The 27,897-nt window shown below is 41.3% G+C and overlaps 2 protein-coding genes across 3 annotated transcripts; both read right to left on the reverse strand.

Annotated features, from left to right (window-relative positions):
• Positions 1–2,796: 2,796 nt before the first annotated feature.
• Positions 2,797–4,581, reverse strand: LOC144528543 (membrane progestin receptor alpha-B-like). The gene is made up of 2 exons (XM_078267193.1): positions 4,499–4,581; positions 2,797–3,898 (listed from the first exon to the last, which is right to left on the reverse strand). Exon 2 carries the CDS (start codon positions 3,859–3,861, stop codon positions 2,932–2,934), a length of 930 nt encoding a protein of 309 aa, XP_078123319.1. The 5' UTR covers positions 3,862–3,898; positions 4,499–4,581; the 3' UTR covers positions 2,797–2,931.
• A 5,298-nt stretch (positions 4,582–9,879) lies between these two features.
• Positions 9,880–20,365, reverse strand: LOC144528780 (membrane progestin receptor alpha-B-like). 2 transcript variants are annotated; one of them, XM_078267605.1, is made up of 2 exons: positions 20,257–20,365; positions 9,880–14,481 (listed from the first exon to the last, which is right to left on the reverse strand). In XM_078267605.1, the coding sequence occupies exon 2, from the start codon at positions 14,442–14,444 to the stop codon at positions 13,380–13,382; it is 1,065 nt and encodes a 354-aa protein (XP_078123731.1). In that variant the 5' UTR covers positions 14,445–14,481; positions 20,257–20,365; the 3' UTR covers positions 9,880–13,379. The 2 variants fall into 2 exon arrangements, with proteins under 2 accessions (XP_078123731.1, XP_078123732.1); XM_078267606.1 differs by having other exon boundaries at positions 20,253–20,365.
• Between the last annotated feature and the right edge of the window lie 7,532 nt (positions 20,366–27,897).

The raw sequence follows: 27,897 nt of genomic DNA on the forward strand, positions 1-27,897 counted from the left end.
ACATGTGAATCGAAACATTGAGAACTTTGTAAGTGTACAGACAGTTTAGTAAAAAGATAGATTATAAAGACAGTAGCGTTCATTTTTACATGCGGGCGCCATCTTGGAAAACAGTCATGAGCAGTCCAACGACGAACGCCGTGCAACCAGTAACCAGTAACATAGCTCAAACACAGCATTCATGATTCGACTGCTCATGACTGTTATGACTGTACCTTGTTAGTGGTATAATATAGCGTTTTACCCTCTGCCCCGAAAGCTAGCGTTAGCAGCTAACCACCGGTTTGCGGTAGCTTGTTTAAAGCTAGATTCGATAGATAGATATTCGATTAGCATGAAAACATGTCCCAGAGAACTTTCGACTCGGTACACATATGTCATTAACCCCTAGGTTCATTTTGCACCGGAATTGTCCTTTAAGAATCACACCATGGATATCTCTGCCAAATGGCATGGCCATCCATATAATAGACATCAAGACATCCAAAATATCAACCTCATGGTGGTGCTTGAGGAAAAGTAAGGGAATCACCAGAGTCAACAGGCCTTATGATCTAGGGACAATAAAAATGGATATACAACATTTTATTGCAATTCATGCAATAGCCCAAAGTGTTTGAGCAACATACTGACAATTGGCTAAAACACTGAGTGTAACCTTGATGACTGCTTATGGCACAATTACAATATGTATCCACAAGTTCCTCTGAAATGTATTAAATAAAACATTTTGTTAGCTGCCTATCCTTCCAAAGAACCCTTCACTGTCAGGGACATACGATAAATAAGGAAGTGGGGTGTTTAGTATTGCTCAAGGAAACTTCAACACATGGCTGCCAAGGGGATACAATCTGGGATTGTCTGGTTCTGGTACACTCTGTCTAACCACTAGACTACCCAGCAACAGTAAATAGCTTGAAATAATCCAGACTGCCCAAATTGTAATTATCAATGACATTTATGTTTAAGAGGACATACAAGAGGATCATACTTTGACATGAACAAATCAGCTGTGCATCATTGCTCGCTATAAAGTATTTTGAGCCCCATTAAGTCCAATGAGTAGTGATGAAATGTAATTGGGATTTATCACAAGGGAAGCAGGCTGGCCCCTTCCATTGTGAGTCAGATGGGAGGAATGTGGGAGAGAGTCCAACAGTGCCATTATTCAGCAGATTCAGGGTTTTAAGTGAGTAACTGAGCCGTGCAGGATGGACCAGTACACACACAGTAAGACTGGAGCCTACTGCAGAGCCAGCAAGGAGGCCTAGGGTCAATATATCTGAGTGAGGTGAACAATATCCTCTCTGAGGTTTGCATCAGAGGAAGAAGAAACCCAATTCTGCTCATGGCATGAGAAAATAAACCAGGTCTTTCTGCTAATGTGTTTACCTCAAATACATGTACATTCATCTACACTCGGGGATCTTATCTCTAAGACTTTGCTTTTTCTTTGAATGGTTTATAGAATTTGGTCATGGATTACAAAAGTCTTCGATGTCAGGGAGGGCAAGGTGATATATATCACAATAGAGAAGTGCAACCATAGTAAGGAACCATGACATGTCTATGATGCCCTTATAAAAATTGGTTGTTACAACAGCAAATACTTACAGGATATAACAAAGAGTTAAATGTAAATATTGAAATTGGGAGAAACAGAAACATAGAATAAAGGTGAAAACGTTCAAGATAAGGTAGAAATGTAATATAAACATGTCCAAATTATTAAGATGAATGCAGAAAGATGTATGAACAATAAGGTAGAATAATGTTGATGCGAATAGATCATTTTCATACACATTAAAATTACATAAAATATGACTGGCACAAAACGGCACACACTAGATGCAAGCTGAGATAACCCTGATGACATCATGCACAAGGGGTTATTCTTTCAGACTTTGGAACACTTCCTTCAGTGCCACTATGGATATCATAACTGTTTTCACAGGCTGATACTTTCATTTACAATTCAAGTTATGTGTATGTTTAGGATGGAGTTACCCTTAAATGTTTATGTTAATAAATGTTAACATGTTAATGTTTCCCTTTATTGGACCGATGTAGAATCAAAGGTATCTAGTCTTACAGTTACTACATTTCTGGACACACAGGCCCATGTTTTTACACGTGACCCAGTACAATAAGGCAAATTTACTTTGTTCTATTATGAACATACACATGACAAACACAGATGTGTACAGTAAGTGTATCTTTATAGTAGTTCATTGAAACAGGAACTGCTGTTGGTGAATTGGGAACTGGAGGCAGTGGTTGGCATTAGCTTAATTTGGCTATAAGAAGAAAAACGTCAACAAAGTTGACACTTTCCGATATTGAGAGGATCAATACCAATCTCACGTCTGTCAGTTAACTGTTAGCTAAGGTTAGCTTAGCTTAGCATGAACACTGGGATCATGGGAAAACAGCTAGCCTGGCCCCGCGTGTCAGAGGTGCTGAGAGATGGATTTGTATACCTTTGGACAGAGCCAGGTTCATCTATGCCAATCTATCATTTGGACTTGGCTTTGAAATCAAGCACTTGTTTAGCTTTCTTCAGCATGAAGGCAACAACTAGCGCACATCTGACCAAAGTGACCACGTACAGTCCCACAAAGAGAGCAGCCTCACCACTTTTATGCAGACGCGAGTACAGCTTCCTACGGCGCACGTAGTCGAGGTGGGAGGCATGGATCTGACACAGGGTGCAGCAAGATAAGAGTACATGGAAAATCTGATGACTCTGTCCCACGAAATTGCACCGCCCAGGGAAGCAGCGCTCTAGCAGAGGGAAGGTAAAGAAGAAGCTGCAGCTGAGAAAGAAAGACACCTGGCCAAAGTGATAGCTAATGGCTGGGTCTTTGCTGGCTGGAGACCATGACGAGTCTTATAGACACAGGACTGCTCCATCCATCCATCTTCGTCCGCTTATCCGGTATCGGGTCGCGGGGGTAGCAGCTCCAGCAGGGGACCCCAAACTTCCCTTTCCCGAGCCACATTAACCAGCTCCGACTGGGGGATCCCGAGGCGTTCCCAGGCCAGGTTGGAGATATAATCCCTCCACCTAGTCCTGGGTCTTCCCCGAGGCCTCCTCCCAGCTGGACGTGCCTGGAACACCTCCCTAGGGAGGCGCCCAGGGGGCATCCTTACCAGATGCCCGAACCACCTCAACTGGACCACAGGACTGCTGTCCCAGAAAAAGGCAACGGTTGAGGGCACCACCTGGCACACCTTACGCACCCACGTCGGTAAGCTGTGGTTGAAGTACTTGCCGTAGCAGCATCCCAGGCATGACAGACAGCTGAGGACAGTGGCAGCGGGCATGAAGATCCCATGCACGTGTCTGTGCAAGCTCTCATCCACAGCATAGTAAAAGTGAACTACAGCACTGCCGTACTGATACTGGGCTACCCCAACATAGTCCAGAAAGAAGAAGGTGTAATGACACAGCTCAGACTTTCCACCCAGTAGGTGAGCTGCTGCACTGAATGCCGAGTAGGTCAAGGAGGACAGGATGAGGATCAACAGGGGCCATGAGTGAGGATCACCAACAAAGTCCACAGTCTCAGCGAGTTGCTGTAATCTAACCAGAATAACTAAAAATGCCAGCAGGTGAGTCCAGATGTTGATTGTCTCATTGTGGCGCTGGAATAAAGACAGGAAGTAATAGCGCCAGTTTTGGTAGAGTGGCCGGTAGCCGGTGCAGACGTAGCGCTCCCTGAAGTAGTAGGGAACCTCGGTGTCTCTTATGGTGCCGGGCATGGAGGGTGCAGCATCAGTCAGCATCCGAGGAACCTCCCTGATCTGCTGCAGGCTGATGAACACTCGCCCAATTCTCTCCATCACAATGGTCGCCATAAGTGTCAGTAGCTGAGTGATGCACACTGGGTCCTTCCTGCACAGAAGATTTTAAGAACTTTCTTCGAAATAACAGGTAAGAAGTGAAATGAGATATTCAAAATATGTTAAGCATAATCATTAATGTATATAAGTATATACAGTATGTATATTAAATCAAAAGTTTGAATTTGAGGACAGCTCCAAAACATAAACATGTGTTTTCTCTTAATTTATAACTCTATAACGTTTTGCAGGTGTCAATTAAATCCTACAAACTAGTTGTATTGATAAGATAAAGGTTTATGTATTTGAGGGAAATTGTGCATCTATTTATATATATATATATATATATATATATACATTATTTTGTGATAATGTCTAGTAAGTAAAGTAATTCCAAATGCATAGGCCTATACAGTACATCTTTTATATATTATAATTATATTCTATTTTTCTTTTTTATTCTATTTTCAATCATTTCAAATGGCAGTGAAATCTTTGTGAAAACGTTTTCCAATCAGACTAGCAAAATAGAAATGTTGGATTTTTAGTTAGCTGATGACAATATTGTCTAATAGAAGCACAATGATGCACATACTGCAACATATCTAATATAATATGTCTAATAACAAAATGGTAACAAAAGGGTTCTTACCAGAGGTCAGTAGAACAACAGTGTACGAAAGGCCTAGCTTACTTCATAAGTATAAGTAACAAGTACTAAGCAATAACACTAAGCATATGGTTTGGATGTTTACACTTGAAATAAAGAAGCAGTAGCTCAACTGTTTGGTGTGTGACAAACCAATGGGTGTGAACACAGTGTAAACACACAGCTACGCTGCAGCTATCTGTCAGTACAGGCTTCAAACTTAAAGGAGAATTCCGGCCAATTTTTACGTTAATCGTTAACGTAAAAATTATTAGTATCCTTAATCATTTTTAATCGTAATCTTGATGGCTATAAATATGCGAGTACAGTCGATAGAAAAAAAAACGAGCCGAATCGGTGCAGTCAACACGGAGTAGCTGCAGCTACGTCTACGAGCTTCCATTTAGCTGAAACGGCAGTTGTCGTGGCAAGTTTTAGAGTGCCTTTGTGCCTCTTAACAGACACAAAATGCAATTAAAATGTCTGTGCAACATGAACAGGGCCCTACGTGACAACAAGATGCGTTTTCAACTCAGACATTGTTTAAATTCACCTGTCTCTATCCTGCCAGCTCGCCCTGCTAGCTGCTAGCTGCGGCATCCTTGCTTCTGATTCCTACCCGCCTTCGTCGCCTCCCAGTCCCCACAACAATCCCCCTAGCGCCCACTGTTCTGGCTATGTCCTCTAGAGGACAGGTCATGCCTTCGCGATGAAAACTTGAAGTTTATTCCCCCTCAAAAATAGGTAATTGAGCACTGTAGTGGTTATGACCATATCAGTGACTATGTAACTACATGGAAACGGGCTAAATGATGTCTGTGGCTTGCACAGTGATAGCAGTAGAGAAGACTAGCTGTAGTCTTGTGCTGAAGTCCAGTTGTAGCAGGAAAAGGTAAACAGTGTGCAGATCACTCCGAGAAGCAAGTATGCCGGTCGGGCCTGCTAGTCCGGCTAAGGGAACTACCACACAGATCGCCACTGCCAAGCATCCTACTCAGCAACACCAGATCGATCACACACAAAATGGATGAGCTACAAATACACACGGAACTGCTGCGTGATGATTATCACAGAAGCCTGGCTGAACACATGGCAGCTAGCAGCTAGCAGAGCGAGCTAGCTACTGGAAGGATAGAGACAGGGTAGGTGAATTTAAACAATGTTTGAGTTGAAAACACATCTTGTTGTCACGTAAGGGCCCTGTTCATGTTGCACGGACATTTTAATTGCATTTTGTGTCTGTTAAGAGGCACAAAGGCACTCTAAAACTTGCCCCGACAACTGCCGTTTCAGCTAAATGGAAGCTCGTAGACGTAGCTGCAGCTACTCCGTGTTGACTGCACCGATTCGGCTCGTTTTTTTTTCTATCGACTGTACTCGCATATTTATAGTGATCAAGATTAATGTAAAAATTGGCTGGAATTCTCCTTTAATGCAGGTTGGTTTGACCAACAGCATCTGGAGAGTCCTTGTTGTCGCTTTGTCCCTGAATTTATGAGTACAATGCAGATTTAGCTACGTTCCTGACCACTTGGGGGCAGCAGGTATCCCGTACTTCATTTGAGCTACAGCCATCTGAGAAAAACACAATCCTTATTCTGATGAACAGGTTAAAGATACGCCTTTTTAACTCCAAATGAATGTTTTTTGCTTGCTTTTTGCTTTCACCTTTTAATCTTCTCCTTTGCATCCAACTTGCATGAAACATGATATATTCAACTCAACATGATACAAGAATTGGCATTTAAAATAATTATAGAAAGCTCTTTATTTTCCAGTTATTTACATTGAGGCACTAGTACTTAACCTGACGAGCCAGAGGGTTCGTTGGACAAAACCATCTGAGAAGCCGTCATTGGAAACTGTTTGGGAAAGGACAGGCACTTTCAAAAAAGAACCTGGCAGGTGATTGGATGAAGCACCTGTCCGTCACGTTTGCCAGTGTTGTTTTGAACGAACACTCGTGGCCGCAACACACACCTAAACCACTCCCGTAGCTGCCAGTAGCTCCTCACCAGACGCTGATTAGTTCGCAAACAGATTAGGTTGGGTGCCTGGGTAGCTCACCTGGTAGAGCAGGTGCCCATATATAGAGGTTTACTCCTTGATGCAGTGGCTGTGGGTTAAACTCTGTCCTGTGGCCCTTTGCTGCATGTTATTCCCCCCATCATGTCTTCATCTGTCCTATGAAAATAAAGGCCTAAAATGCCCAAAAAATTATCTTTGAAAAAAAATAAAAACACATTAGGTTGGAGCCTGACAAGATGGATTTTGGCGTGGTCTCGTGAATCACACAAATTATTAAATATTATTATACAAAATGAATAGTAATTTTTTTTAAAGAATTATTTAATTTTATACTTTTTTTAGATCCCCAGTGGGGAAATTAAATAGTTTTCACTCTGTTGTTAGTACACACTACACACACAGGCCTGAAATACACACACATGCTCAGGTCCTATACAATTAAAACAGAGAGATGTCAGATGTCTCAGAGTAAGGGGGCTGCAACTGCTGAACAGGCATTCCCAGCAGTCCATACTGGGACTTGAACCAGCAACCATCTAGATCCTAACCCAACTCCCTATAGTCTGAGCTACTACAGTCTGAGCTACTACCACCGTAAACCAGTGCCGACGGAGTACTTACAGTCGTTGGAAACTTTTCTTCGAAAAGTCTTTTTTTATGCCACAATAAGTTTTGCATTACCTCACAATACTTTTGTTTCCTCGCCACTTATTTTACGTTCCCTCGCATTAAGTTTTGCATTCCACTTCACCCAGCACAGCCAGACAGAGGCTGCAGCTGTGCTCACTGTTAGTGGTTGTATACTGTCGCAGCTCAGACTTTTGAAAGGAGTAATGCACAATAATGCATCATGTCAAGTGTCACATCATCTCTCCTTTTGTAGTATCTGCAGAGTGATTACATAAACTGGCTGTGTATTATAACTGGACTGGATGCACACAAAAGTTATTGAGGGCACGCAAATTTCCAATTTGACCATTAGGGGGCTCCGTAGGTACTTACAACGGTTTAGCACCACATACTGTATATGGCACAAACTGGACCTAGATGCAATGGTGGACTTTAACTTACAAATATAAGATATGTTGTATTTGTTTAGACAGTGGTTGCCCCTTGCTCTTCCTACTGTGACACAATAACAGCTGCTCTGACCAAGAAGACCCGACAGTCCTGCATGCAGCCAATCAAATACATTTAAGTACACATTTATGGTAGATCACAGTAAATATGATTACATGCACCTATTATTCAGTTTTTTGCCCATATTCCGAAAAAGACAATATTCCGACTAAGCTGTTCACACTGCTTATGAAAATGAATATTCCATTAATATACCCATTTACATGCAGGCATGCGAAACAGAACATTTTCAAAGTTTTCCACCGGTGGCGGACCTGTTTGACAATGTGAATGCAGACTCCCTCTTTCATTCCTTCATTTTCTTGAAACTGTTGGTTAGTTGGTTTGTGAACAACAACCATAGCAACACACAGAGCCGTTAACAGGCAAGAGGCCTGCGGTAAAAACCCTGATTGAAACGCATAATCCAAATGCGCTGTATAAATGTCCAAAGAATACTCCTAAAACCCAAATAACACCAGCATATCCGACATGTCTTAATCAGAAAATGCTTTATCCGGAAAAAAAGGCCTTATTGGAAATATCTAAAAGAAATATGCCGTTTACATGACCCGTATAAAAATTTGAAATATTGTCATATTTGGAATAATAGTGGAATATTAGTGTGCATGTCCGAACGCCCTCTAAAGCTCTGTGTTGCCTCAATGTACGGCTGTAGTACCTGAACCAAACAGAAGTTGGCCTTTCCACCACTTTGAATCCAAATGGATGGCGTGTTTGCTTCCTGGTTTACATAGAAACAGGACTTTTGGCAGGAGAGAAATATTTGCCACAGTGTGACCCATGACTTGCCTATTTCCACCAAAAGCACATCAGGCTGATATAAAGTGCATGGAGTTCACTCACACACTTGGCTGGTGCCAAGGCAATTGCCAGAAAGGAAAAAAGCTTCATTGATATAGTACATCTCAGGTTCATCCCTGCCATTGGCTAAAAGGGTGCCCTGCTCAATGCCTGCACAACCAATGGCAATGTCCCACACCGAAGCATAGTTTCCTGGCACCGCACAGTAACTGACGAGGGGTGCATACCAACTGGCTTTCCATCAATGTGGCTCTGATTCAAAGAAAAAGCTGGACAGGAGGGGTTGGTATCCGTCTTTGAATCAGCTTCAGCTCAGGACATGGCCCTGGGTCCTACATTAGTGTATAGAGGCTGTTGAGCTGCGTTTGCTTCATTGTACAGGGACAAGGGGTTATACCCTGATTACTGCCTTTGCAGGACATACTGTGGTACTTGCAGTATGTCTTTGAAGCTAGCTGGGCTGCCTGGACCTTTAAGGTTTGTGTGACAGAGAAGAAGGATGCTGCAGTTAATACGTGGGTCAGACAGGGTTTTGTTTAGGTGACTCACATCCAGACGGTTGGGGCACAACTCATCGGCGTTGTCAATCTTACGTTGGGCTCTATAAAGGGCACAGCCCAGCATCCCTGTCAATTCACATAGAGAATCAGGCTAGGAAATATGAACATGTTTTTATGTTGACTCAGTTCAATAAAGCACAGATTCACTCTGTGCTAGTCGCCAGTCTGAGCTTACAAATTACCAACACACATGCATGGACAGCATCATAGTGTCAAGTGTATCCTGACAGTATGTAAATAACCGCTTAGGCTCAGAGGAACCCGTTCAACAGGTTGCTATGGAGACCAATAAGCCATTGGGAGACATCCATCCAGAAGCAGCATTCAGATTTGGCATGCTCTGTTTTGCATGAAAATATTTTCCTGGTATACTACTGTTTTTAAACCTTCTGCCATAAAGAAAGATTACAGTATCTGCATTAACACATATGTATTCTCCACAAACAGTAAGGAATCCGTTTTTAAAATGCAATGCTGTTAGTTTTTTTGTTTTTTTTGTTTTACAGTGCAATTAAAGTGGTTGCAATTATAAATATGTATGCTATTAACTATTACAAGCAATGTCATATCTATTCATTCTGTAGCTCTTGCTCTTGGAAAATATCCAGTTAAGGAAATGGGAGCTGCTGTTGCTTTGCTGCTAGTTAAAAGGGGAAAACATAAAAGATCCATATCTACACAGCAGGTGGATTGGTGATATCACAAGGAGGCCATTAGTTGAGATAATATCATTTGGTAATTGCAAGAATAATATAGGTTTGACATATTGTTGAGAAAATAAAAGTTAAGAGAAAATAAATCTGCAACAGTTTCAAACCAACATATATCATAACAGGAACAAAAAGGTCGAACTTAATTTCCAATTAGAGTTTTAGTTCATCAAACATTAAACAGAGGCAGAGCGAAACATTAGATCAGAGGTTTAACTTTTACTTATGACTGTTTGGTCATTGAAATGGTTTGGTAATCTACACTATGTTATAGTGTAACAAGCTAACAATGAAGATAACATGTACATGTTATTCCCTGAACAGTCTGTTAAAGTCAAAATGGTAAGAGATGTTCGTTTAACTCAATCCCACTGTCTTTACATCATGGTCAGTAGTAAGTAATATTATCTCCCAAGACATACATCATCACGGTACCTTTATCTGTAATTAGTACACTCATATTAAACACACATTTTTCCCTCTTGGACTCAAAAGCCATAATCAAAATTTCCAATAAGACACAATACAGTGATGGCTGACATCCTAATATACATAATACAAAACAGTCAACACGCATTCTTTGACATATTAATCTAATTAAGACTTGATCAAACAGAGCGCTCATAAAAAATATCCAGCTTTCATAAATACAGTCCAAAGGCAGTGTATCAATATATCTAAAAGGAATGGAACTTGTGCAAGCAAAACAACAAAAAGGTTCAAATTTCATGCTGGCAAACATCTCATCATGTGTCATCAGGTTTCAAACCTAACCTAAATGCATAAACCATAGACTGTAAAAATAATGGACAAAGCATCCGGCTTTGAAAATTGAAGCCAATGCGGAAGTGCCTTAAACCTGCAGTCTATCTAATTTCCAGCAGGGGGCGACTCCACTGGGTACAAAACGATCTCCTGAGAAAGTAACCCTGCTTCTACTTGATTTATTACCTCAATAAACTTTTTAATAATGAGTTATTGGTCTCAATTGCTACTTTCAAGTCTTCTTTAATACATCACGATGTTCATTATGTAAATGATGGTCCCATTTCTTTTTAAATTGACGATAAAAGCAGGGGATGCTTTAGGGGCTTAGCAATGCTAACCAGTCTTGTTCAACGTTATGATAAGAAAGCTAGCTAGCGAGTGCTAGCATTAGCCGGTAACTTAAGGAAAAGTTATCAGATTTTCTGTAATGCCGTACATGCAGATGAATGGCGGCAGTACCCCGGAGGTCCGAGTTTACCCGACTGTAAAACTCCGCAGGATGACTCGCTTCAGAAGGGTTGGAAATTGGCAACTTTCCCCCTTTAGCGTTTAGCTTAGCGCAGCGCCATTGCAACCATAAACAAAACTGGCTTGGCATCCTACCCAGCTCAACCCTCTTGTCAGAAATCATCACAAGATGCAACCAACCAAGATGCCGACGCCTGTGTCACCAAACTAGAGGCTTCAAAATGGCATTCCATGTCTACTATTTTACAGTCTATGGCATAAACCCATGAAAATGGCAACTTAAATCCTAAGGCTTTCGTTTCTGAAGAACCTACACACTGTGCCATTATCTGATGGCATTTAGGGTTTTGAGAACAGTAACAATCACAAGGTAATACTCTATCAGCACTGACTGTTTGCTAAATTGTATATAAAATGTGCAACAATTGGCTCTCAAGGAACAATGATAATGGCTCCTGCATGTAGTAACATTATTATTACACTGTAAAATGTTTTTTTTTTTAATGTTACTAGATTATAGTTAGGGATGGGCGATAGGGAGAAAGTCAGATATCACAATATTCTTGACCAAATACCTCGACATCGATATTGGGGCGATATTCTAGGGTTGACAACTGGTGCTTTAACAAAATATCTTCACACTTAGATTTTAGATAAATAATCATCAGTAATGTGGACATAATGTCTAAGTGGGGAAAAGGTTAATAATAGAACAGCTAGAACAGTCTGGTAAGTTCAGAAAAGTACATCACTTTACTGTAATGTCATGTGCTTATGTCATATCATGATATTACGATATCCAAAATCTAAGACGATATCTAGTCTCATATCACGATACTGACATAATATCGATATATTGCCCAGCCCTAATTATAGTGTCTAAACTTCAATTATGAAGTAGATTTTTGTGTAGGAAAAATGTTGCCACAAGCAGTGATCAGAGTATCACCTTTTAACCATTTCTGAAGTTGCCTAAAAATCCATTAGTTTCGGTAAAATATGACCCATAGCATGAATAACAAAACATTGGGCTGTAACGAAATGCAATATGAAACCGAAATCGCGACACTCAGATCCACGAACCTGTGTCGTGGTGTGAGAAGGCAGAATTGCGACACATCCCTTCCAACTCCCAGAGTTATCCTACCCGTCCAGAGCCAATGCTACCACATCTTTAAATTGCTATTGGTATTAGTCGTTTTGGTGCCTTATCCCCCTTTTGTCAGGTAAATTTAGCTCCAGAGTTAAGTGCTGACTGGGTTTGGATTGCTGTAATGATAGTGGCTGGCTGCTAGCTGGCTGGCGGCTGACTGTGGATGTGTGCCCGGGGCTGTTGTCAGCTCTCATCCCGACTGAAGCCTTGCAGCGCCGGGAGAGTGAGGCAGACAGACAGGGGTGTGCTAGCTGGCTAAATTACCATTAGATTAGTCGCCTGTCTATACAGTTAACGTTACTGATGAATTTGAGGGGTTAGCCCAGAATTGTTAACCGTGGTCAAAGCAATCATACTAAAAATAACTGAGCGTGTTGAACGGTGGCGTAATCTTATGTTACCCACCAAGAATTAGCTAACGTTATAGACCAAGCATTAGCATTAGCTACTTGTTAACAGCACCTTTATAGTAGGCACCAAAGCATTTTTCCTCTTCGGTCCCCCTACAGGTTGGAAGCGGAATTGTCCATTACCGTTACCATTACCATTATTCTTATGTCTCATTTTTGGAAAAATTATTTTAAGGTACAAAAGAATCTTTGGTGTTGGATCGATCGATATTGAAATCAATCAATATCAATAAATAAGGTCTCTGTTGTATTACTGTGTTGCAAAGTGGCATGTAATCAATTACAAAATGATGCCATGTGGCCAAAAAAAAGTTGTATTACGTTTACTGAGTATAACTCTCCTCCAACCCCCCCCAAAAGAATTGACGGGTGTATCGAATCGTGGGTCAAACATCATGATAAAAACTGAATCGTGGGTTTGGTGTATCGTTACAGCCCTAATATTTGCACATTTTAGATGGTATTCCACATATCACAGTATCTCAGTATAAAAAGAAAAACATACTATAACCAGATAAGTTACAGTTACAGCAGTGATTTTATAAATGGCCATATACTGCAGGCAGTGATATGCAGGTTGTTATGAATCTGATTTTGATTACTTAAAAATCACCAGCCTCTGCTGATACATGAAAAATACTGGGAATGAGTCCACAAATTATATTACAAATCAGTACCAAAATACTAACTCCTAATATCATTATATATCCCTATGTTATACTGCCAGAGTTGTGAAAACGTTCTATGAAAAGTATAATTAGTTCCCTTTCTATCAAAGCTGTAAGTCTAAAAGGAAAGGCACATTAATGTTTTTTTTATATAGTTCCTACAACATCTAATATATCATTTGGACTTGGCTTTGAAATCAAGCACTTGTTTAGCTTTCTTCAGCATGAAGGCAACAACTAGCGCACATCCGACCAAAGTGACCACGTACAGTCCCACAAAGAGAGCAGCCTCACCGCTCTTATGCAGACGCGAGTACAGCTTCCTACGGCCCACGTAGTCGAGGTGGGAGGCATGGATCTGACACAGGGTGCAGCAAGATAAGAGTACATGGAAAATCTGATGACTCTGTCCCACGAAATCGCACCGCCCAGGGAAGCAGCGCTCTAGCAGAGGGAAGGTAAAGAAGAAGCTGCAGCTGAGAAAGAAAGACACCTGGCCAAAGTGATAGCTAATGGCTGGGTCTTTGCTGGCTGGAGACCATGACATGAGTCTTTTTGCCACAGGACTGCTGTCCCAGATATAGGCAAGCGCTGAGGGCACCACCTGGCACACCTTACGCACCCACGTCGGTAAGCTGTGGTTGAAGTACTTGCCGTAGCAGCATCCCAGGCATGACAGACAGCTGAGGACAGTGGCAGCGGGCATGAAGATCCCATGCACGTGTCTGTGCAAGCTCTCATCCACAGCATAGTAAAAGTGAACTACAGCACTGCCGTACTGATACTGGGCTACCCCAACATAGTCCAGAAAGAAGAAGGTGTAATGACACAGCTCAGACTTTCCACCCAGTAGGTGAGCTGCTGCACTGAATGCCGAGTAGGTCAAGGAGGACAGGATGAGGATCAACAGGGGCCATGAGTGAGGATCACCAACAAAGTCCACAGTCTCAGCGAGTTTCCGTAATCTAACCAGAATAACTAAAAATGCCAGCAGGTGAGTCCAGATGTTGATTGTCTCATTGTGGCGCTGGAATAAAGACAGGAAGTAATAGCGCCAGTTTTGGTAGAGTGGCCGGTAGCCGGTGCAGACGTAGCGCTCCCTGAAGTAGTAGGGAACCTCGGTGTCTCTTATGGTGCCGGGCATGGAGGGTGCAGCATCAGTCAGCATCCGAGGAACCTCCCTGATCTGCTGCAGGCTGATGAACACTCGCCCAATTCTCTCCATCACAATGGTCGCCATAAGTGTCAGTAGCTGAGTGATGCACACTGGGTCCTTCCTGCACAGAAGATTTTACGAGTTCACATCCACAAAAATGAACCATTTTTTCATGCAAAAATATCAATATCAAATCAAAACAACAAAACACTAGTGTGGATCATCAGTAATCAGATCTGTCTCATCCTGCATGTATTTGTGATTGTTTCTGAATTTTATTTCATGTTCTGCAGTTACAGCAGATATAGCCATGGCATACACACCGGTCAAAAGTTTGGGGTCACTTAGAAATTTCCATTCCACTCCAATATAGACAGAATACCAGCTGAGATCAGTTGCATTGTTTTTTTAACCAGGGCAGCAGTTTTCAGATTACATTATGTGCTTACATAATTGCAAAAGGGTTCTCCAATATTTTCTCAGTTAGCCTTTTAAAATGATATCAGATCAGTAAACAGAATGTGCCTTTGGAACATTGGATGAATGGTTGCTGGTAATGGGAAATGTAGATATTGCATTAAAGATCGGCCACTTCTTTCTGCAACAGTCGAGAACCCTTTTGCAATAATGTAAGCACATAATGTAATCTGAAAACTGCTGCCCTGATTAAAAAAAACAATGTAACTGATCTCAGCTGGTATTCCATTCTATTCCACCAAGTAGGTGTGGACAGGATGAGGATCAACAGGGGCCATGAATGAGGATCACCAACAAAGTCCAGTCTCAGCAAGTTGCAACTGCTTTGAGATCATAGACTGTAAATATTAAGTCTATGTTTGAGATGTTTTCTCTCGTTTGGTGGGTGTGTCTCAAACATAGACTTAATATTTACAGTCTATGACCTCAAAGCAGTTGACATGGTTTCACAACGGTGCACTCCGTTCTGAGATCGATCTCTCTCTCTCTCTCTCTCTCTCTCTCTCTCTCTCTCTCTCTCTCCCTCTCTCTCTCTCTCTCTCTCTCTCTCTCTCTCTCTCTCTCTCTCTCTCTCTCTCCAAGCGCTGCTCAGAGCTCAGAGATGTTCTAGAATGTCCATATTTTACGATGCTAAAATTACTGTTTATTTACATGGAGTCTGGTGGGTTTAGCGAACGCAATTTTGCAGACTTTTTATCTTTAAAAAAAGGATCTTACTCTAACAGAAAGATCGACCTCCTTAGAAATCCTTTCCATAATGTTGTCAGACACTTAGAATGTTAATCTGAGCCTGTCAGCGGCAAAACGAGCACTTTTATGAACGTAAATACAAGCTGGACAATTGACGTCCTATTAACTTACATTGTAGCTTGTTTCGCCGTTGCCGACTGCAGCGATCTCGTTTAATACTGGACCAATGAAAGGAAAATATTTCCTCAATAGTTTTAACTGTATCCGATACTCAATGAGCTGTTGCAGAAACAAGCCCAGCTTGAAGCAATAAAGCAAAAGCTGTCAGATAAATGTAGTGCAGTAAACATTACAACATTTCCCTCTGAGGTGTAGTGGAGTACAAGTATGAAGTAGCAGCAGGGGCGATTCTAGGATCAGACCTTTAGGGGGGCTCAGCCCCTAATGGGAATGTGACACGGATATAGTGCATGCAAAAGTGTTAACCTGCGCCATGAAATTACCAACTTCTTCACAACCGCACACCTACTCTCCCTCTGACTCAGCCAAAGGCGTGAGTCTGGCACAACCACCTCAACCAGAATCTAAGCTTTCCAATGATATTAGTGCCAGGTTTGCGAGAAAATTAACATTGAACTTACATGAAATGTTATATTTGCATTCTGCATAAATCTCTGCACACCATTACTCTCTGTGAAATATTTCACAAACTCTTCACTCAACACATACATCGTTACAACAAGCGGTTCCCGGGTAATCCGGTTTTGAAATTGCAACAAAATTTCGACATGGTCTCCAACTTTGGACCAAAATTATAATGTATTCTCATGTAAACTATTTATGTCAGCACAGACATTTTTGTAAATTGCTTAGCCAGTGTATCCCACCATAATGGTTATTATATTGCCAGATTCCAGACAATCCCACTTACTTATATATATATCCCACTTACAAACATGAATATATATTTATACTGGTATACTTCCTAGTGACATTAATGCAAAAATATGAAGAAAAAACTATTCAACCTGTGTGTGCATGGTTAAAATTCTGAAGTGCAAAATAGTTTCCATCCATAGATGAGAATAATCAAGTCTAACCTCTGAATTTCTTTTCAAAGTGCACCAGATTGATGCATTTAAACGTTAAAATAGACTAAATGTTCTTACAGGGGAGCACGCCCATGGACCCCCCTAGAGGGGCTTGTGCCCCAGTGCAGCTCTAGGTCTTGTGATGCCCCTGGGGCAGTGTCCCCGTTTTACAAAGATAACATTACCTTTTTTGGAGGTATTTACGCTTCTGAGCCAAAAATGTCCCCGGATTTTGTCTCTGAAATCTGGTCACCTTAGCGCATGTGTTGTCAAATTTATGAAGATGTTTTCTTAATTTGCTTGCGTTTTGTCTATTTGCGTGTGTTTCATTAGGTTGCAGTGCGTTTGGCCGTGTCGGCCACCGTAGGTCTGGCTATGCGAGACTACCACACAGCTAGCATACGGTAATGTCTTCCATGAGTTCACCTAGGAGTCCCAAACAGCAGGTTTGTTAAGTGAAGTTTGTTTCTGTCTGCCGTTGTTTCTTCACATAGAACCAGGCTGGTTAAAGTTAGCTGACGTTATGCTGGTCCGCTCTAACAACCACCAACGTGAGCTAACGTTAGCTAATGTCAGCTATCGTAGCTAACGTTTGGCTCTATGTGAAAAACAACGGCAGAGAGAAACTTGGTTAAGCAGTGTTTTATAAATGCATATTATATATATATATATATATATATATATATATATATATATATATATATATATATATATATATATATATATATATATATGCTTAAATACCTGATGTTTCTGACCATGAAAACTACTTATAGTAAATAAAATATTTTTGCTCTACTGCTGTTATTCCCCACTGACTCTGCCGTTGCTTGCCCGTACTAGTCCTGCCACGTTAACCCCACCACTTACAGTCGCCATCTGTCTCAGCTCAGCTGCCTGTACCACCCGTTGAGAGTAGAGACTGACCTCAGGTGGGGCGTGCTGTACACTACATCACGTCAATACAGCATCGCAGCTATCAGTTCAATAGAAAGAGGAGTGTCCGGTTTTTTTAACGGTATTGAAAATAATAACTTCAGGATTTCTAAATACCCTGTCATACTGTAATACCGCCCAAGCCTAGCGGATGGCCCTTGACCAGAGAGATATATATATATGGTTAAAATTATTTTTCGGGACGGTGGTGAAAAAAGTAAGTCTGGAGTAGGGGTGCATGATATATCGACTCAATATCACGATATCACGTTGCGCAATATTATATTGAAAGTGTCACGATAAGTATGGAATATTTTGTTTATTTTGTGAAGCGCTGCGTCCCGTCCGTTGGCTGCGTGGCTTAGTTGGATTTGATTTAGAGCCCGCTTGAAACGTTGTAATGATCATGTTTCATTGGCCAGTTACCGTGCCACTTGCACGTCAGCGCACGGGTCCGCTACGTGACGAACCCTATGGAGCGTACCACGTGTGTGCATATTTCAACAGAGTTACAGTGTAAGTGAAGAAATAGATAGAGACAACAAAACGGAACGAATCAGAGAAGCGAAAGAAAAGTAGTGTCCTGTTCTCTTTATTTATATATTTTATACTGTCCAAGCAGTAAAACATGTCCTGTTCTGTAGACAGCGAGCTGGAGAATGAACGAAGAGAGGGAACGCCGTACAAAGCAGCGAGTCATAGGAGTAAAACAATCTTTTCGGATTGTGACATGGCGGTTATGTTCTAAACCACAAATAAACACACACCTCTGCGGGAAAGAGCCACATTGCTGGATTAGGAGTGAATGCAGAGCTTCATCCTGTCTGTTTCTGAGTGTGTGGTCAGTTAAACTTTTGCATCTATAAGACGCTGAGTGGAAAAGTGCTGTTATTAGGCTCAGTGGACGAAAGCAGGCAGCAGCAGCCGGGGGCCAAGACAGACAGTTTCCAGCAGCCTTCGGGCTGAACAGGAAGCCACAGAAACACTCACATCCTGTTAGGTCCGATTACGATTTAATAAAATGTTATCAGACCCATATATCAGGTTGTACACAGTCTCCAGTTGTTTTTATTATGACAGAGTAGCTGTCTACATGTGATCTGTTGCTGATTTTAATTAACACACTGTAGATCAGGGGTGTCAAACTCAGTTTCACTAAAGGGCCACACTGAAAAATTAAAATCACATCAAGGGCCAAACATTAATAGTTTTGACAGGCTTTTATTTAATCGAAAAAGTAAAATATCTTTGACTGTATTATTGCATCTTCTCACTTACAGTTTGTGAGACATAAAGCCCTAAAAATAATAGTTCCATAGTAGCAAAATAGTTCCTTAGCAATCATAGAGTTTAGCTAATCAAGCAAAACAATGATGACATTTTTAAAAGCCGGCTACCACACAGCCGACTCCCAACAACCTGTTTCACAGCCTAAATATGCAAATTGACCAGTTCTGTGGGGATTTTTCTCAATGTGGTCAAATCAGACAAATTTGGTTCTAAGTTTGAAAAACAGTTTCCGATTTATTGTGTTTATGCGGGCTGGATCAAAATTTGTGAGGGGCCTGATTTGGCCCCCGGGGCCTTGAGTTTGACACGTCTGCTGTAGATGATCCGTAATCTGAACAGATTTCGTCTCTCTGACTTCTAAACGTAACTATCAGCCACCCAACATGTGGTTTGTACAGAATAAGCCTTTAAAAATCAGACAAATAGCAGTTAAAATCCCTCAAATTCTAAATCAATGAAAAGTTTATATAAAACGTCATCATGTTGAGTCGATTCTGAACCAATCAGCTGTAAAATCAGCTGAGAGGCACACGTTTCCCAGCATGCCCTGGGTCCGCCTGGGTCTTCCAGTAGGTGAAAAGCAACTGCGGACGCCTTGATCTCGTGAGGTAACCGTTGCCCACGTGTGCATGACGTCAGAGCAAGTCGGGATCAATTCGGACACAAATCTAACCGACGTGCATTGGGCGGCGATCGCCGGTGATCGATTCTGCGCAGACCTGGCTCATCTGGAACGAGCCTATTGTCTGGGAGTTAACACACCTACGTGAGGCCCAAAGGCTCTTTGCTGACACCCACAAACATCCCGCACTCAAAATAAGAAGAAACGAGAGAATTCAGGCAGACTGCAGGCTTTGTGCAGACACACCACACACTTGTAGTGAGTCATAAGTGATGATTGACAGGGATTACTTTTGTATTAATCCATACATTGGTTGTTTGTTTGTTTTTTGAGGATAGCCCTGCATATTATACCTTTAAAAACACAACTGGTCTGACAGGCTACATGACATCATTTTTTTAAATGTTATGTAAGTGTTCTCCTCCCTCTGTTGTTTTACATTTTAATTAGCAACAGTATAAGAGGCAGTGGTATGAACTTTTAAGTTTAACTTGACAGCAAGATCACGTTTTTCCCCATCCTTAAATGTAGTGCCACTCTTTTTTTTTCCTGTACCCGCACCTGGCGAGAAGATGCTGCGGTGTGTCGAACATCCACATCAAACGGACTTCATCTGCGTTCACTGAACCGACGCGTGTCGATTTGCCCGTCTATCGCGTGTATGCTATAGGCGGGACTAAACCCGAGACAGTTCCGAAAAGTTCTGCCACAGCCTGAAACACAGGCGTAACTTCTTAAACCTAGTGCGCATCACTTTAGCAGGCGACCTATTTACGGCCTACTTACCCACCTTGTCCCTTGTTTTTTTCAGTGTCCGCAGCTGAAATGATCTCTTCCTCTGCAGGGTGAGACACATATTCAACAGATGTGTCTTGCTCTGAAGTGAAAAGGCTGCGTCAAGTTACTAATCGTGCTTAAAACGCAGCCGGAAGTGTAGTGATTTTGCCATAAAAAAAAATAAAAGCGTCATTCTTTGGCTAAGGCAAAATAATATGGAAAATATGATGAAACTTGAGGTAGCTCACCTGTTAGCGCGCGCGTCCATATACAGAGACTCAGTGCTCGACGCAGCGGCCGCAGGTTCGATTCCGGCCTGCGGCCCTCATTCCCCCTCTCCCTCCCCTTTCATGTCTAAGCTGTCCTGTCACAAATAAAGGCATACAATGCCAACGAAAACTTGAAATGGAAAATCGATATAGACTAGTGTAACATATGAAGTAGGAGTCGTTCTGATATGTTTTTTATGTACTAGTGTGCATGCCAGTTAACCAATAAACAGTAGCCTATAGATATAGAAAATGACATGTAAAATATGGATAAATACATGCAGATTGGAATTGGTGAAATATACCAAACAAGACAAAAATCAGACGTGTAACTCCTAAATCTACATATAATATTTGCGTTAGAAGGAATACAATTTGGTTTGGCCTATATGCACACATGTTCGTATGCGCATGTGTAACTGAATAAAAAAGAAAAAAAGATATTTAATCTGTATTCAGCCAATGTCATCTAACAAAACAGAAGGTTTGTCAGTCATCAGTCATTGTTCAGGGCGTAATTGACTTGCAAGGATTTGATTTTGGTGGCAATAGCCTGCACAAATATTATTGTTGAGCGTGTCTGGTTGATAAACGTACATAAAGTGTTTTATTTTGAAAGATCATACCGGAAAACCTGCTGTGCGTGTAACTTGCTAGACACTGGGTGGATCAGGAGGAAGAAGGTGCTTTTTTTTAAAAAAGACTTAAAGATAACGTTAACGAAAGAAAACCTCGGACGTGAGGTAACCCGCTCAAACTGGTAGCCTACATGTTCAGGCTTGAGTATTAAGGAAAGTTGGTTTGCGGTGTGTTCATGGGCAAATAGGTATTACATTAAGAAAAAAAGTCCTCCAGTCTCAGTAGACTAATCCACGACTCACTCAATCTAATCCCTCGGTGGATGCAAAATCGAAGAAGCAGCCTAAATAGCATTTTAATCGGGACATTTCTAGTAGCCAGGCAGAGAGAGAGGTATTCCGGCTGTGTGGGTGTCAACTTCTGGAACATTCTTTGTCAATGAGTCTGCTCTGTAGTTTATAGTTTACACACAGACGTGATAACAGTAGGCCTCTATCATGCATGCAGTAGGCTAGCAACTATGACCACACCACCTACAACATCATTTGAATTATTACCAACCATTAACAGTTATGATGAATAACAAATAATAATACATAATGAAGATGTGTCGGAGGTTAAACCCAGAAGGCATGTGGAGATAAATTGAAAGCTTTTCTTAAAGTATTTTGTGATTATAGTCTAATAATGGGGGCTATTCTCTCCTAAAAATCCCTTTAAATATTGTTTAAGGTAAAAAGGGATCTGGACTGAAAGCATATTACAACCAAGGGGGGAAATATGGGATATTACAGGTACAATTTAATATAAAAAAATAAAAAAACAGTTTGACACTTTGCTTACTGTAAAGTATAAAGCTACAGCCAGCAGCTGATCTGCTTAGTTTAGCATAAAGACTGGTAACAGACAGAAACAACTAGCCTGGGTGTGTCCAAAGGTACCAAGAAATAGTCTGGCACTTAACCCCCCCATAAAACTGCAACTTGTAGTTTTTACACTTTGGTTTTTGTTTGAATTTTGAGTTGCTAATACCTTCGAACAGAGCCAGACTAGCTGTTTCCCCGTTTCTATTCTTTCTGCTAAAATAAACTAACTATCCCCTGCCTCAGATAAAGAGTGGGGTCAGTTTTCTCATCTAACTCTTGGCAAGAAAGCAAATAAGCGCGTTTCCCAAAATGTGCTTTGCAGTTCTTTTCGATTGCTTAAACACTATTCTGAAAGCGGGGACCGGTTTTTCAAAAACACTACACACAATTAGCACAACCACACACACATCCAATCAGCAGAACACGTCAGACCCTTTGCAAAAACTATGCACTCAATTTATAAAAAACATATTTTGTTACCATACCATTCATATGACTTAGTTGTGTGAACCAGTTAAACACTGCTGCTGCTTACCTAAAACACTTTTAGCAATTCTACTTCTCAGTGATTAGAGTACTGTAAATAAAGTACACAGAGAAAATGCAAATATACAATAAAATACTATAACCAATGCTGCAGACTGACTAATATAATTTATTTCTCTCCACATACCCAAATCAGTCAACATGTCAACATGGAGAATCACAAGAACATATCCCAGTTTTCATGCTGCTACAGTAGTGTGCATAACACTGTTAGCTCAGCAAACAACAGACCAACATAAAATACTGTACAGGTTACAATTACAGTAAAAAAAAAAGGATCTAAGAACTGAAAATACAGTACAGAAATTACTAGACTTACTTTTTATAGTGCTTAAAGCGCCCATATTATGCTCATTTTCAGGTTCATAATTGTATTTTAAGGTTGTACCAGAATAGGTTTACATGGTTTAATTTTCAAAAAACACCATATTTTTGTTGTACTGCACCGCTCTCTTTCACTGCTGCAGATCCTCTTTTCACCTGGTGTCTGTTTTAGCTACAGAGTGAGACCTCTTTTCTTCTTCTGTACTATCTTTGATTGCACTCGCACATGCAGTAGCTCAGATGTAGATCATGTCAGCTAGCTAGCTCCATAGACAGTAAAAGAAAGGCTGTTTCTCCAACTTCGGTCACTTACAAGGCAGGATTAGCTGGGAGACTTCTAAATGAGGGCGCACATGGAAGTAGTTCTTTTGTAGATTATGGTGAACTTGTGTGTTGTAGCAGTGCTTTGCTATTGAGAACGAGGTAGCATGCTAACGCTACGAGCTAACGGTTGCGGTTAGCCAGCCCGTTTCGGCTTGTGATGTCACAAGCCGTGCCGATTTTGACCAGCTCACCCAGAGACTGAAGGCAGGACACATTCAGAAACCGTATCTCACTCAAAACAGCATGGATGGATGTTTTTCAAAGTTGGTATGCGTGTGGAAGCACCAGAGACACAAAACACAACACCCCAAATCCCAGAAAATGTGTTTTTTTCATAATATGGGCACTTTAAACCTGATTGGTGTGTCTACAATTAAGCAATCGTGCGTTGGCGCACCCGATGGCTGTGTTTCACAGGTCGGCTCATAGGTGTGGTCATTTGACAGTCAGTGCTTTGGAATTGCAAGGAAGTGACATCATGATGTACTTCTGCGTCTAATGTATAAAAGTGTGTTTAGAGTTTTGTTGTGTGTATTGTTGTGCTAAAAGTGTGGGGATGACGTTGTGCTTATAGTTACATCTGGGCCAATGTTTTGCTCCTTGAGTGTAAGGTTTTGATAATTGTGTAATACTTTTGATTTCAGTATGTAAGCAATCAGCAAAAACTAAGTATTGCTATTAACTCAGCTTCACTGACGGCCACACTGGAAAATGAGAATCACATCAAGGGCCAGATGTATAGTTTATAGACATGTTTTTATTTAAGAGAAAAGTCAAATATCCTTTTTTTATTATTATTTTTTGGGCATTTCCACCTTTAATGGATAGGATAGCGACATATGAAAGGGGAGAGAGAGGGGGGAAGGCATGCAGGAAATTGTCACATGCTCGGACTCAAACCCTGGACCTCCTGCGTCGAGCAATAAACCTCTACAAATGTGTGCCTGCTCTACCAACTGAGGTAACCAGGCCACAGAAAAGGAAAATCTTTGACCGTATTATTGTATGTCTTATAAAGTCTTTTCACTTACAGTTTGGGCGACATAAATTCCTAAAAAAAAAAAAGTCAGAAAAAAGTTTCTTAGCCATCATGGGGGGAAAAAGCCAAAAAACGTCGCAAAAACGACAAAAACATTGAAAAAAGAAAGCGTCGGAAAAAGCAGCAAAAAAACGTCGAAAAAAAACATTGGGCTAGTTGGGTCAAAATTTATTGTGAACCTAAATTGATATGCGGGCCGGATCAAAATCTGCAAGGGGCCAGATTTGGCCCGCGGGCCTTGAGTTTGACACGTGTGGCTTAAAGGGACATGTTCACTGTTTAAAGGGTACAGAAGAGGATTAGGGCCACATGTAAAAAAGTATTTCAATTCTGAGTTTAAAGTAAGAATTCTGGCTTTATTCTCAGAATTCAGACTTCATTCCTGACCGAATGAAGGGCTTTTCACACGGGAAGCGATTGTCGCGCCTCGTTATTCATTTTGAATGAGAGGAGAGGAGGCGTGGGCAGTTTGACAGGTGACGCGACAAGCGGGCGCGATCACGTGAAACTGTCGCTCGTTCAGCTCGTTCGTGCTCGTCACAGAGTTCAACTTTTCCCTACGCGAGCGACACGCCGTGCAAATCAATGAACAAGAGACTGATTCTTGCCGTTTGTGAGCTCCCTAAAATATAAATGTTATCAGGACATAGACAGCAGGGCTTCGGCTTGTCAGAGCATCAGCACAAGACTGGATTTATTGGTTAACGTCCGTAATTATGCTAATTTAGCTAACTTTAGCCATCAACATTAACAGTCCGTGATTAGGAAAGACTAGGGTTGCAACTATTTGTTAAACCCGACCTGTGATTAGGGATATATGATACCACGGTCAGCTAATCTCATTCAGTTGGACGGCAGGCATACAGTAGTGCACAAAATCCCCATGATTACTACACATTGATCGCCTGGCGTTTGATCGCGGCGCGTTGTCATTCACATGAGGAGCGCGGTAGACCCCGGCAGATCCACGCGACTACGCAGGTCGAAGCGTCGCTCCCTGTGTGAAAAGCCCTTTACGAAGAAAAATAAACTCTCCGAATTCTTACTTTTTTTTCAGAATTCTGACTTCAAAACTCGGAATTCTGACTTTAAACTCAGAACTCAAATTTTTCACATGTGGCCCTTATCCTCTTCCTTAAAAGGGCGATTGAGATATTCTCAAAGATTCTAAAAAGGGCACACAATGATCAGTTTTGGCCCTTGATTTCAAACAGAAAAGTTTGGGGACAGAAAGCAGACCTGTCCCAGATGAACTGAGAGGTAGAGTGTAGTATTTTTAAATCAGTTCTTTGAGAGACAGGAAGCCAGTGTAAAGACTTCAGAACTGGAGTAATGTGGTTTTTTTGGAAGGTGAGGACATTTTGGCCTTTCCTCACTTCTCTAAAAGATGTTTGAGGGTCAAGACTTTATTTGAGGGTTAAGGTTAGAATTAGTTAACATAGGGCAAAGGGTTTAGGCATTTAGATGGTTAAGGTTAGGTTACGGGGTGCATTAAGTAGAGAAATAGTTGTGTAAGAGAGAATGTAGTCAACTGTTTGCATAGTTGTGTGGGTGTGTATACTTAAAGATGACAAGAAGAAGAGGAGGGGAAAAGCGCCACAGATGTGAAAGATCTTGCCACTCTGACTGCACATTTCACTGAAATAACATCGGGAACAGCAAGCTTGACTTGCAGACTTAAAAACACGTATTGTAGCTTGGAAAGTGCTTGCAGTAATCAAGAGTTCTCTCATGTCCTGTAAGGAAATGAGTTCACAATGTACCAGACACCAGAAACTGTGGTCCACTTACAATGACATGGACTAAATTTGGCTCTACCAGTGTTACTTCAGAGGTAGGATTTCATCATAGAATCCTTAAAAGGTTTAAATATGCATCATGCCTGAAAAACTGGCCCCATTTACATGTGTTAGAAGATGTGTTGTTGACAGCAACAGCATCATGTTAAATTAGTGAGTTATTAGCTACAGTTGCATGTGAACTCATAGTAATTTGGATTAGCGACACATTTCTGTTATTAAAGCCAAGGTTAAGTTGGGCAGTAAAAAAATCTGATTTTTCATCTACAAAATATTCAAATCATAATTGCATCTTGAGTTCCCCATTCAACAGAATGTATTCTTGAAGCACAGACTACCGTGGGCTCTGGGTTGGGAGGATCTCTGAAAGTGTTACATTCACGTCACCACTAACTATTTCTCTTCACAGTTTTCAAGACATCTGGCCTCTGATAAACACGCGTGTGATCTAGTGTGTCACGCCGTCACTCCCTCTCTCTGCCCATTTATCGCTCTTACAAATATTTACATACTTCCTGTTGCTACTCGCTTGCTCAATAGTTTCCTGTCTTGCACCGCTTTCATTAGCCTTGGAGCCACTGACTGTAATGCAGACATGTCTCTGTGGATCAGGTCAGTACAGGTGTTTTGTTGTCACTTCACCTGTTAGGTGATAAGTGAACATAGATCTGTTCAACTTGTTCAACCTGTTTCCCAGTAAGGTTGACTCTTGTGTGTCTGAACTTGTAAAGACCCGTGCAAGACTCCCATATACCCTAACACAGAGATTCCCAACCAGGGGGTACTTCTGCAGGTGCCAGGGGGTACATGGAAAGATTGGAGAGTAGCACACAGATTATCACTAAGTTAGCTGTAACACCTGTACACTACATGTTGCAGGTATGTAAGAGTGTGTGAAAAACTAGTTAGCAAGCAAGCCAGCACAGAAGTTTAAACATGTAGCTAAAAGTAATGAATAAACAGTTTAAATGAGTAGTTAAAAGTAACTAAATGGTTGAAACATTCAGCTGCACTCCAAGTAGTTGTGGCTACAACTACTTGGAGTGCAGCTAGTAGTACAATTGTTGACCAAACCAACCTTAATATTGACAGTTCAATTGTATGAAATAACAATATCCACTTTTATAGAATGAATAATGTTATCCATTTGGAACATAACATTGGGAATCGATAAAGGGGGGTACCGGAGTTCATCCGACCTCAGGCCTGTGGGGGTACCTCAGACTAAAAAGGCTGGGACCACTGCCCTGATGGACCATGTCCAGTAGCTCTCCAACATAACCACAAAGGGGCAGTGTTTCCTTTTGTAACCACGTTGTTCTTAGGTCCATAGGGGCCCCTCTAAAGTACAGGGCCTCAATACAGGACCCTTTCAAAAATTATTGTTAATTACTAATTCAAAAGACCACATGCAAAATATTCCCAGGGGCCTTTCTGGTCTTCTGAAGGTTGACTGAAAGGTTGACTCTGGGACAGTTTCCCTCTTTGTCCAGTTGGGAATCTAGTCTTGCACAACATCGTCTCTGGGTAATGACTTCCCTCCTGTCCTCAGAGATGCCAACTTTGAAGCTTAGTGTATGTTGAACGGAAAATCAATACCCCAATTTCGACAAATTACACTGAATCAATGTATTGATTCATTATGCGAGCTACACGACCTTTCATGAGATTTCATTAGCCTTTAAGGAAGAGCACTTCACCTCTCGGGGGCTTTTTAAGTGACATTGTTTTTAAAAGTGCTGTGTAGTTTCAAATGACTGGAGAGTCATTTTCTCTGTCCGTCTCTTAATCAGGGCCTTTTTTAACCAGTAAAAAAAACCACAACTTTTTACACAACCTTTCAGATAAATTCAAACGCTCCTATGGGTTTCTAAAAGTGCAGAATTAGACCCTCGTATTTCTTAGCTG

Source organism: Sander vitreus, chromosome 14 (assembly GCF_031162955.1).
Source record: "Sander vitreus isolate 19-12246 chromosome 14, sanVit1, whole genome shotgun sequence".
NCBI lineage: Eukaryota > Metazoa > Chordata > Actinopteri > Perciformes > Percidae > Sander > Sander vitreus.